Source organism: Physeter macrocephalus, chromosome 11 (genome assembly GCF_002837175.3).
Source record: "Physeter macrocephalus isolate SW-GA chromosome 11, ASM283717v5, whole genome shotgun sequence".
In the NCBI taxonomy this organism is placed as follows: domain Eukaryota; kingdom Metazoa; phylum Chordata; class Mammalia; order Artiodactyla; family Physeteridae; genus Physeter; species Physeter macrocephalus.
In genome coordinates, this window is record NC_041224.1 from 170,310,824 (window position 1) to 170,321,717 (window position 10,894).

Below are 10,894 nucleotides of genomic sequence, written 5' to 3' on the forward strand. Positions count from 1 at the left end.
AGCCGCATGGCACAGGGAGATCAGCTAGGTGGTTTGTGACCACCTAGAGGGGTGGGATAGGGAGGGTGGGAGGGAGGGAGACGCAACAGGGAAGAAATATGGGAACATATTATATGCATAACTGATTCAGTTTGTTGTAAAGCAGAAACTAACATACCATTGTAAAGCAATTATACTCCAAAAAAGGTGTTAAAAAAAAAAGGGCAATGGATCCGAATAGATATTTCTCCAAAGAAGATATACAATTGGACAATAAACAGGAAAAAAAGCTCAACGTCTTTAGTCATTAGGGAAATGCTACTCAAAACCACAAAAAGATAAGCATTTTACACCAGCTAGGAAGCCTATAATCAAAGACAGACAATGACAAGAGCTAGCAACCATGTGGAGATATTGGAACCCTCATACATTTTTCTTGTAGGTATATAAAAAGGCATCCACTTTGGAAAAATTTGGCAGTTCCTCAAAAAGAGAGTTACGGGCAATTCCACTCCTAGATACATACAAGAGAAACGAAAACATCTGCCCACACAAATCTGTGTACACATACATTCACAGCAGCATTATTCATAACAGCAAAAAAGTGGAAACAATCCAAATGTCCAAAAACTGATGAATGGGTAAATAAAATCAAATACTATTCGTATTATACTTTGTATAATACTATACAAAGATGAAGTTCTGATCCATGCTGTAACAGGTGAACCTTGAAAACATAAGTTAAAGAAGCCAGTTACAAAGGACCACATATTTTAGGACTGCATTTATATGAATTGTCCAGAATTTGCAAATTTAGAGGATTTGTAGATTAGTGGCTGTTTAGGACTGCGAGGAAGGGGGAACAAATGGGTAGTGATTGCTAATGGGTACACGATTTCTTTTAGAGGACAAAATGGTCTCTCTTTGTGGTGATGGTTGCATAACCCTGTGAATATACTAGAAAATACTGAACTATACACTTTGAATGAGATGGCATATGAATTCTGTTAAAAAAAAGCTAAAGTGTAAATATTCATACAATATCATACAGCAATGTAAATGCATGAACCAAATATATGTAAATGCAAAAATGTATATGAATCTTACAAACATAAATGAAAGAAGCCTCAGACAAAAGTATATACCATAAGTACATTTACATGAAGTTCAAAAAGTGGCAAAAATTAATCTATGGTGTTAGAAGTTAGGTTGTTGAGGGGAAGGGGAGAGATAGTGACTGAAGAGAGACATGAAGCAGGCTTCCAGAGTGCTGGTTATGTTGTTTCTTCATCTTTGTGCTGGTTATTTTGTGAAAAATTCATCAAGCTGAATACTTATGATTTGTGTACCTTTTTGATGTATTATACTTCAAAAGTTTTTTTTTTTGTTTTATTTAAGTTTAAGAGAAGGGGTAAAATGACACATGGCATAGGGGCTGGAGCTATCACTTCAACTTGTGATTTCAAGAAACACACACCTGGGACTTCCCTGGTGGCGCAGTGGTTAAGAATCTGCCTGCCAATGCAGGTGACACAGGTTCAATCCCTGGCCCGGGAAGATCCCACATGCCTCAGAGCAACTAAGCCCGTGCGCCAGAACTACTGAGCCTGTGCTCTAGAGCCCGTGCTCTGCAACAAGAGAAGCAACGGCAATGAGAAGCACGCACACTGCAACGAAGACCCAACACAGCCAAAAATAAACAATTTTAAAAAAACACACAAAAAACCCCACACACCTGACTTGGCAACTGCTAAAACAAAACACCAACACCAACTATTATTTTTTGAGTACAAGTTTTTTTGCCTTTTTTTTTTTTTTGCATTTGTTTCAAAACTCTCTCAGTAGTGTTACAGTGTTAGGATGACTAGAAAGGAAAAATCAATCACAAATTCAAAGTATGAAGTGTTCCCTCCCAAAGTGCTGGCTAAAACAAGAATAAGCACATACTAGAAGCTTCTGGTAAGTTTTTCTTTTTCCTGGGCCATTCAAGATGTCAGGGGGAAGCATCTCTCCTGAAACCATTTCAGCCATATCCAATGGTTTTAGTCTAAGATATAACTTTAGGAAGTCCAGCTCTGGTCCCCAAATACCATGTTCCCTAAGATGTCAGGAGGCTGGAATATGGGAAACAGCCTTTTAACTGGGGGGCTAAGTAAGATAATAATGAAAAGACACATTTCTAGTTTTACTCCTAGTCCATCTATTAGGTTCCCCACTCCCATCTCCTAGTTTCTACTGAATAAAGTTATAAGCACTTACTTATCCAATCAACTGAAAAAGATCCAGCTGAGTGTTAATATGCATCTACACAATCCTTCCCCCCAACAAGTTTATTTATTATCAATAGCTACAGTACTGGGAACAGTAGTTCCATCCCAGTAATAAGTGGGTATGGAAGGGGATGTAGAGTTCAACTGTAGGTGTGAGGCATTTATCATGGTAGCAGAGATAACAAGGGGAGAAATGAGGAAAATGTTCCTTAATAGATCTTAAATGACATCAAGGGAGTTAAAGTTCTCATTAAGGGGAACACAATGTTTTTGATAATGGGTAGATCCAGTATATCTTAATAACTGAAACACATACGTAAAACAGCCCCCCACCCCAATTTACCAATTTATTTGAGAAACACATTCATCCTATCCAATGAAATAGATGCCTTTATCCTCCAAGAGGAATTCATTCTCACCCCCGCCCCCCATCATGACACCATCTCCTCAAACATCTGAGAAAGACACTCACACAGACAAGAGAAAGACAAGCCTACACAGCAAACCCCAATATCAAGTGAGAAAGGCCTTCCCACTTCCCACCTGAATGACTGGGAAGGAAATATGGAAACACAAAAATCGAGAGATTGATGTAGCTAAGGGGAATGCATCAATACATGTAATTCAGTTTGTCATTACAGAATCTATCATTCAGACCACTAGCAAAATCAGCCACGCTCAGGTGAACTAAAGAATACTCATGCACAGCAAATGCGTGTCAGAGTCCATCCCAAAGATTCTGACAGGCGTGCAAGGCCATATTTGCACATATCTGTCTTCAAAAAATAAAGAGGATCCTTAATTCTCATTTACAATTACCAAAACTGAACATCAGCACAACCATTCTGGAGGGTCATTTACCTTTATCTAAAAAGCTTCTAAACACATACTACTCTTTGGTCCAACAATCCTAGGAAATTATCCTACACCCTCATACAGGTGCCAAGTATGTGAATACAGATGTCATTAGCAGTGTTTGTAAAGGCAAAAAAAAATCTAGAAACAATGTATGAGCCAGGTGGAGAGTGTGGGGATCTCAAGAGGCCTAGAAAAATCAAACTATTTTCATAATATTACTGAGATTATTTGCAATTTTCATTCTTATTTTTCTCACAGTGTCTACACTGATAGTGCAACAGATTGAATGCAGAAGCAGAAAAGAACACTTAAAAAAAATCTGAACCAGACATTATAAAGAGATTTGTAAAAATGTAAAACAGTGACATTCTTGTCACTGAATTCTTGCTTTAGAAAAGATTTTTAAAGTCTTATTTTAATTTCTAATATGGTAAATATCTATAGATATTTTTCATTTAAACATAAATAAAAGCTATTAGGGATCCTCAATTTTAGTACTATTAAGGTATCCTGAGGGAAAAAATTTGAGAAATGTTACTCTATGCCACCAACACTGTACTGTGTGAATTCAATATATACAGTGGAATACTATGCTAGTTTCAAATGAGATAGGTCTGTATATCCTGACACAAATAGAGGCCCCAAATATACTGATAAAAAGGAGATCTGTACACTCAGGAAATGGTGGGACAATGGTAAAGAAGGGGAAATGCCACTCATTACATCACCAAGACAACTACAGGTAAAGCTGTCATAGACTGATAGCAAGAAAAAGTGACAGTAAAACAAACACTACAATTATGAGTATAAACAATTAGGTCATTAAAAACGTTCCCTCCCTACTTCACATCTTGGTTCCTCTTGAACTTTTCTAGTATCCCGCTGCAAACCCCCAATACACCCCTATCAAAACAAAACAAACACCTCCAGGGATAGGGGGAGGGTAGTTAGTACATGCAGAATGAAGTCTCATCTGAAGAGTTGAAATCAGAGAACTTAAAACTAGTGCCTGTAGTATAGATCCAGCCAGCAGACAGCTTGTTTGATTCCTAGTTCTAACAAACATACACATACACTAAATTCATGCAAATCTTTTACAATGGAAAGATTTTACATTGAAAAAAAAAATTTAGATTTCTGGCTGTGTACAGGAAAAAAAAAGACCCCAGAACTATCCAATCAAAGAATCAATGCACCAAGACTTATGGTTAGAAAAAAATAATACCTCTTAGGGTTGCTTTTGAATATTAACTGAAATTTTATATTAAAGTGCCTACCCCAGAACCTAACACATAACCAGCACTCAATACTTTTTTTTTTTAACAGCATGATCAGAATATCATTTCCCTGGCATCACTATAATCTTGAATGGTAGAAAAATTAGTACTGGTAACAATGATCCAGAAACACATTACAAATAAACGGCTAACCAACACAGGCTCATTAGACTGCCTAAGAAAAACCTTCTAATATATAGTATTTAGGAAATATTCCACGAAAATTGTTGAGATTTTTAAATCTTGTTACACAGTTTAATTTAGCTGGAAAATTCACCTGTTCAGAAGATATCAATTCCCTTCACTGGAGAAATGATATATTATAGTTTCTATAATTTTATGGCTTTATTTTCACTACCAACCAATCAATCAGATTCGGGTAATATGGGAGTATCTGGTTTGGGGTTAAGAAACTTAGATCCTGACCTTAGTTCAGATTTGGATAAATACTTAAGGATTTCAGAATGAAGAGCTTCCAGGTCTGCTGCTCTTAAGTAAGCAGTTCAACCTTACTGGCAATATACTGGCTTTTCCAGTATATTGACATTATCAATGGTCAAAGCTAAGGGCAAGAGCTTCGGTACTATGCTTCCTTAGTAGGAAGAAAACACCATCAAAATGAATTAATGGAAGTCCAAAATCTCATCTAGATAGGAGACTAGTGTATGTTTCAAACCTATAGCAGGTCTGTGTTCCAGGTCCCTCCCTCCCAATTTTGTGGACCACAGATTACACATGGCATTTAAAACCTAAAATGAAGGCCTGGGAAAAAAAAAAACTTGGTAGCATTATGTTAAAAGGTCCCACCCCTGTGTCAAGCCTTCACTACACTCCAACCCCATCAGTTATACCCAATGTAGCCAATGGCCCTCAAACTTTCAAAAGTTATCACATGCAACAGATGAAAAATAAGGGTTTGGTTATCCTAAGCCTATTAATTTTCCACAAAGTAGGTCTACACAAGAGGAAAAAAAAAAGCACATTTAAATCAACTTTTCAAAGTGAAATATTTCTCCCAGTACTAACACTGGGTTCTTCTTGGTAAATTTGGAGTGCTTACTATATGCAAGATTATATACTATTTACTGATTTATAAGAATAACATAAAAAATGCTGATGCTATCTCTGTTCATTTCTCACCACCGCAGCCAAAACAAAACAAAACAGACTCTCCTACCCAAACTGTTGACCTCCTTTTCTATTTATAGTAGGAGTAGAGGCAGATCTACCTACAACCAAGTTCTATCAAGAGGAAGAAGCACAGGATTCCAGTTTTTACCATTAGCTAGCAGCACTACCTTGAACAAAACATTTTCCCATGTCTCATTTCTTCATGCCTCAAATAACAGTGAAAATGAACTCTTTTTAACTTTGACTAGACAAGTCAGAATTAAAACCATTATGAAATGTAAAAAATACTTTATAAAACTTAAGGTGAAAACCAAATATAAGAACACTATTCTTGATGTCTGGCAAAGTAATCCAGAATAAAGAGCACAGACATGATTTTATGTTCAAAGACATCCTTCAGTGTGTGGAGAAATTCCAATTTCTTTACTTTATCAATTCTAAAATTGGCAGGTGGAGGTGGTAAAAATAATAATGGAGAAAAAAAGTAGAATGATTTGAACATAAAGTGAGAGAGTAAGTAAAGGATGACATCATTACCCTCACTTCAGCAAGGTAATAGGTACAGCATAAACTGGGAGAAGAAAAAAAACAATACTAAGTAATCTTTACTGGAAGATGGAACTTGGCAGGTAAATGGCTATGAGGTAATGAGGTAATCTACCTTCATTTTTAAAAAAGGATATGTTCAGGGCTTCCCTGGTGGTGCAGTGGTTGAGAGTCTCCCTGCTAATGCAGGGGACACGGGTTCGAGCCCTGGTCTGGGAGGATCCCTCATGCCGCAGAGCGGCTGGGCCCGTGAGCCACAACTACTGAGCCTGCACATCTGGAGCCTGTGCTCTGCAACAGGAGAGGCCGCGATAGTGAGAGGCCCGCGCACCGCGATGAAGAGTAGCCTTCACTACACTCCAACCCCATCAGTTATACCCAATGTAGCCAATGGCCCTCAAACTTTCAAAAGTTATCACATGCAACAGATGAAAAATAAGGGTTTGGTTATCCTAAGCCTATTAATTTTCCACAAAGTAGGTCTACACAAGAGGAAAAAAAAAAAGCACATTTAAATCAACTTTTCAAAGTGAAATATTTCTCCCAGTACTAACACTGGGTTCTTCTTGGTAAATTTGGAGTGCTTACTATATGCAAGATTATATACTATTTACTGATTTATAAGAATAACATAAAAAATGCTGATGCTATCTCTGTTCATTTCTCACCACCGCAGCCAAAACAAAACAAAACAGACTCTCCTACCCAAACTGTTGACCTCCTTTTCTATTTATAGTAGGAGTAGAGGCAGATCTACCTACAACCAAGTTCTATCAAGAGGAAGAAGCACAGGATTCCAGTTTTTACCATTAGCTAGCAGCACTACCTTGAACAAAACATTTTCCCATGTCTCATTTCTTCATGCCTCAAATAACAGTGAAAATGAACTCTTTTTAACTTTGACTAGACAAGTCAGAATTAAAACCATTATGAAATGTAAAAAATACTTTATAAAACTTAAGGTGAAAACCAAATATAAGAACACTATTCTTGATGTCTGGCAAAGTAATCCAGAATAAAGAGCACAGACATGATTTTATGTTCAAAGACATCCTTCAGTGTGTGGAGAAATTCCAATTTCTTTACTTTATCAATTCTAAAATTGGCAGGTGGAGGTGGTAAAAATAATAATGGAGAAAAAAAGTAGAATGATTTGAACATAAAGTGAGAGAGTAAGTAAAGGATGACATCATTACCCTCACTTCAGCAAGGTAATAGGTACAGCATAAACTGGGAGAAGAAAAAAAACAATACTAAGTAATCTTTACTGGAAGATGGAACTTGGCAGGTAAATGGCTATGAGGTAATGAGGTAATCTACCTTCATTTTTAAAAAAGGATATGTTCAGGGCTTCCCTGGTGGTGCAGTGGTTGAGAGTCTCCCTGCTAATGCAGGGGACACGGGTTCGAGCCCTGGTCTGGGAGGATCCCTCATGCCGCAGAGCGGCTGGGCCCGTGAGCCACAACTACTGAGCCTGCACATCTGGAGCCTGTGCTCTGCAACAGGAGAGGCCGCGATAGTGAGAGGCCCGCGCACCGCGATGAAGAGTGGCCCCAGCTTGCCACAGCTAGAGAAAGCCCCCGCACAGAAACGAAGACCCAACACAGCAAAAATAATTAATAAACTCCGACCCCCAACATCTTCAAAAAAAAAAAAAAGGATATGTTCCTACAACATATCTGCCAGTAGGAACCTACTGAATAAGGATGCAATCCAGAAAATGGGCTCAGTAACTTAGTGGGACATCCCTCCTCCAAGGCTAGGAGAGCTACAGATTTGCCAAGCACTCAGCTCCACAGGGGAAGGGCATACTTACCCAGACAGATGTGCCCTGTAAAAGGGAAGACACAAGTACTTCCATTCAGAAATTTCCTTCCTGATTTTCAGATAAGTGTATATACTCCTCTAACAAGATAAATGACTCATTTTATGGAAAACCAGAAACAACTTCCCATTTTGCTCATCGCAATAAAAAGAAAATTCTCAATTATCCTATAATGCAAAACGACGGAAGCACACAATAATGGATAATCCAAGCTAGCAGCCAATACAAAACTCCCACATGTGGCTTGGAGATAAACTATAATTTTAAATATCTTTAGGCTAAAAATTGTTTTCATTTTCTTTGAAATGAACCTTGAATCTAAGTATAAAGCAGCAAATGCAAGTAGACAATAATATGGGGGTTTAAAACACACTATAAACAGTTAACGATGGTAATTAAATAATTGATAATACTCGTTTCAAGTCATAGACTAGAAGTCTTATTCAATCCCTGACACCTCTCCCCCACCTCAGTTTGAACACTGATCTTCCTTGCTTTTTAACCTAGCTATGTGATCTTAAGTTATTTAGCTTCTTTGAGCCTCAGTTTCCTGATCTATAAATATGGCTAATAACAGTACCTACACCAAGAGGACACGAGAGAATACAAGTGAAGAATCTCTGGCACACAGTAGACACTCAATAAATTTTGACTATTATTCCTATTTGGAGTTTTCCTGTTAGGAAAAAAAACCCATAAATCATCAAATTAAAGATTATTTACAAACTATTTCACAAGTATCCTGGAATTTTCTAAGCCTACTCTTTGGATTTAGTTTTCCTAACAACTTATAAATTTAACAAGGGCACAGTCAGTTTATTTCAGCTCTTTCCCTGTTAGATAAAAATGGAAAAAACCCAGATTCCTATAATATTGCGTTAGAAGAGTATGATTCCCTATGACAATATGACATTAAGACTTAATGCTTAAAAATACTTTAAACAAAGGACTTTGTATAAGGAGTCCAATTAAACACATGATGTGAAAGTATGTCTTATTTCAAATTATTATGAGGTTTCAAAGAATTCATCTCACATCTACACATGATTAGCTGAACCTATAAAGCCTATACTTTCCAACTCACTATGTAAAAAGTTTTCCAAACAAGCAAAAACACAGAAGTTCGAATAGTTGGTTACTGTATGATAGTCATACAGAAAAGTACACTAACACTTCACATTCAAACTTGTATTTTGAGACAAATAATACAGGCCTCAGAAAAATTTACCCAATGTGTTCAAAACCCTTTAAAAATGCCTCCAAGGAAAAATAATTTTTCTCCAGTTTTAAGTTATTTTGGGGGGGCTTAGAAAGTAATCTGTGGGCAATATGCTCCAAGTTACCATTTTTCTTTCAATTAAAATTGAAAAGCAATGTCCCTACAGTCTTCAATTACAGAATGGTGAGTCTTATTTGTTTTCCGTGGAATTGGAGTTCTGGGTAGAAAGTCTAATTAAAGGTCCTTGAAATGAGTTTGTAATAATTTAGATACAGACCTACAATCGTAATAAACTCAGACAGTTAGCTACCATAAAATTATAGGCTATCATTACAAGGCAGATTTTCAAATTCAGAAGGAACTATTTTGAAAAAAGTTTTACCTGATGTGAACATTTTCTTTAAGGGAAATTCATGGTACGCCACCGGAGGAAGTGGCAATCCCTAAACGGAATTAAGTCTTTAAAAATGTGAAACACTTATCTTCAATCAACTTGGTCTTTGAACCTTGAAGGGCTGTTTCAAAATATGTGAAACATATGCATCACTAGGGCAGATTCGAAAGGTTTTAAAGGTTTCTGCCAACTCCTCCCCACCTGTTAGCTGAACCAAATTATGAATATACATTTAAGCGCTCGGATAAAATGATTCCAAACTTGCAGGGCGTTTACCCAGTGAAACTACCCACAAAGTTCTGCATTTCTAATGAAAAAGACAACTAACGCTGCGGGAACACAAATCTCTTCCCACGGCAAAGAAGCACTTCCTCTGCCGAGTGCAGAGTTGCCAGATCCAGAACCAGGGTTGCCAACCTGCAACAGGATAGGAAAGATGCAACAATGATACGTTTAAAAAAAAGACGAAGAAAAAAAAAAGTACAACAAAATGTTTATGCTCCAAAAACTGAAACAGCTAAGAACTTTCTCAGCTCCGAGAAAAGTTTCATGCCTGCTTTACAGACGCGTGAACTAAGGCAGGACGATCGGTTTGATCAGTAGCTTTCTCAAGGTCACTCTTGCGCACAGGAACTGCACGGCCCGGGCTCCCGCTCCCAGGCCCCCGACCTCTGCACACGCCCCGGCGGCACCGCTCAGACGCGCCTGGCTCCGCCCGTGCCCGCACAAGTGCGACGGGGCACTCAGAGAAAGAAACACTTGGAGCGCTCCCCGGGCAGCTCCGGGAAGACAGGGACGCCGGGGGCCCGTCCTCTCCCGAGGCGGCGGCCGCCGCGGCCCCAGCCGCCGCCTCCGTCCCCTCCGTCTTCTCAGGCAGAGGACCGCTAGCCCCACAGGGCCGGGCAGGTGGCCCAGGGGCGCGGGCGAGGCGAGGGTCCCGCCGCGAGGGGTTCACTCACCGTCGCTCTCAGCCCTGACAAGCAGGGACATGCCCTTCAGCCGCTCCACGTAGCCGGACGACACATGTCCGGTGCCCCGGTCGTCCCACTGCCGGTCCTCGTTGAGCGTGTAAACCTTCACCCGCCGCCGGGTGTCGGTCATCGTGCCGCCCGGGGGCCGGGGCAAAGGCCCCGCCGGAGTCGCCCAGGAAGGGGGTCCGGGGAAGGCGGGAGCCGAGGCGAGAGAACGCCCACGAGCGGAGGGCTCCCCGGCCTCACTGCCGCCGCTGGCCGCCCCGGGGCCGCGCTGCCGCCCGCATGGCCCGCCGCCGGGCCCGAGCTCTGGCCCCCGCCTTTCCTCGCCTCCGGCTCCTCGGCGCTATTGTCCAGGCCCGGCGAGCCCGGCCGCCCCGAGGGGGCCGCGCAGCGCTTCGCAGCCTCCCGCCCCGCCGCGCTA

At 40.1% G+C, this 10,894-nt stretch overlaps 1 protein-coding gene across 2 annotated transcripts in view; it reads right to left on the reverse strand.

The window, feature by feature from the left end:
- The window catches only part of PPP4R3A (protein phosphatase 4 regulatory subunit 3A), a 42,239-nt gene extending 31,617 nt beyond the window's left edge, over window positions 1-10,622 (reverse strand). For both annotated transcript variants that reach the window (XM_024130948.2, XM_024130947.2), the window contains exon 1: window positions 10,459-10,622. In XM_024130948.2, coding sequence (XP_023986716.1) covers window positions 10,459-10,600 — 142 coding nt within the window. In that variant the 5' untranslated portion in view covers window positions 10,601-10,622. The remainder of the gene's footprint in view (window positions 1-10,458) is intronic.
- Between the last annotated feature and the right edge of the window lie 272 nt (window positions 10,623-10,894).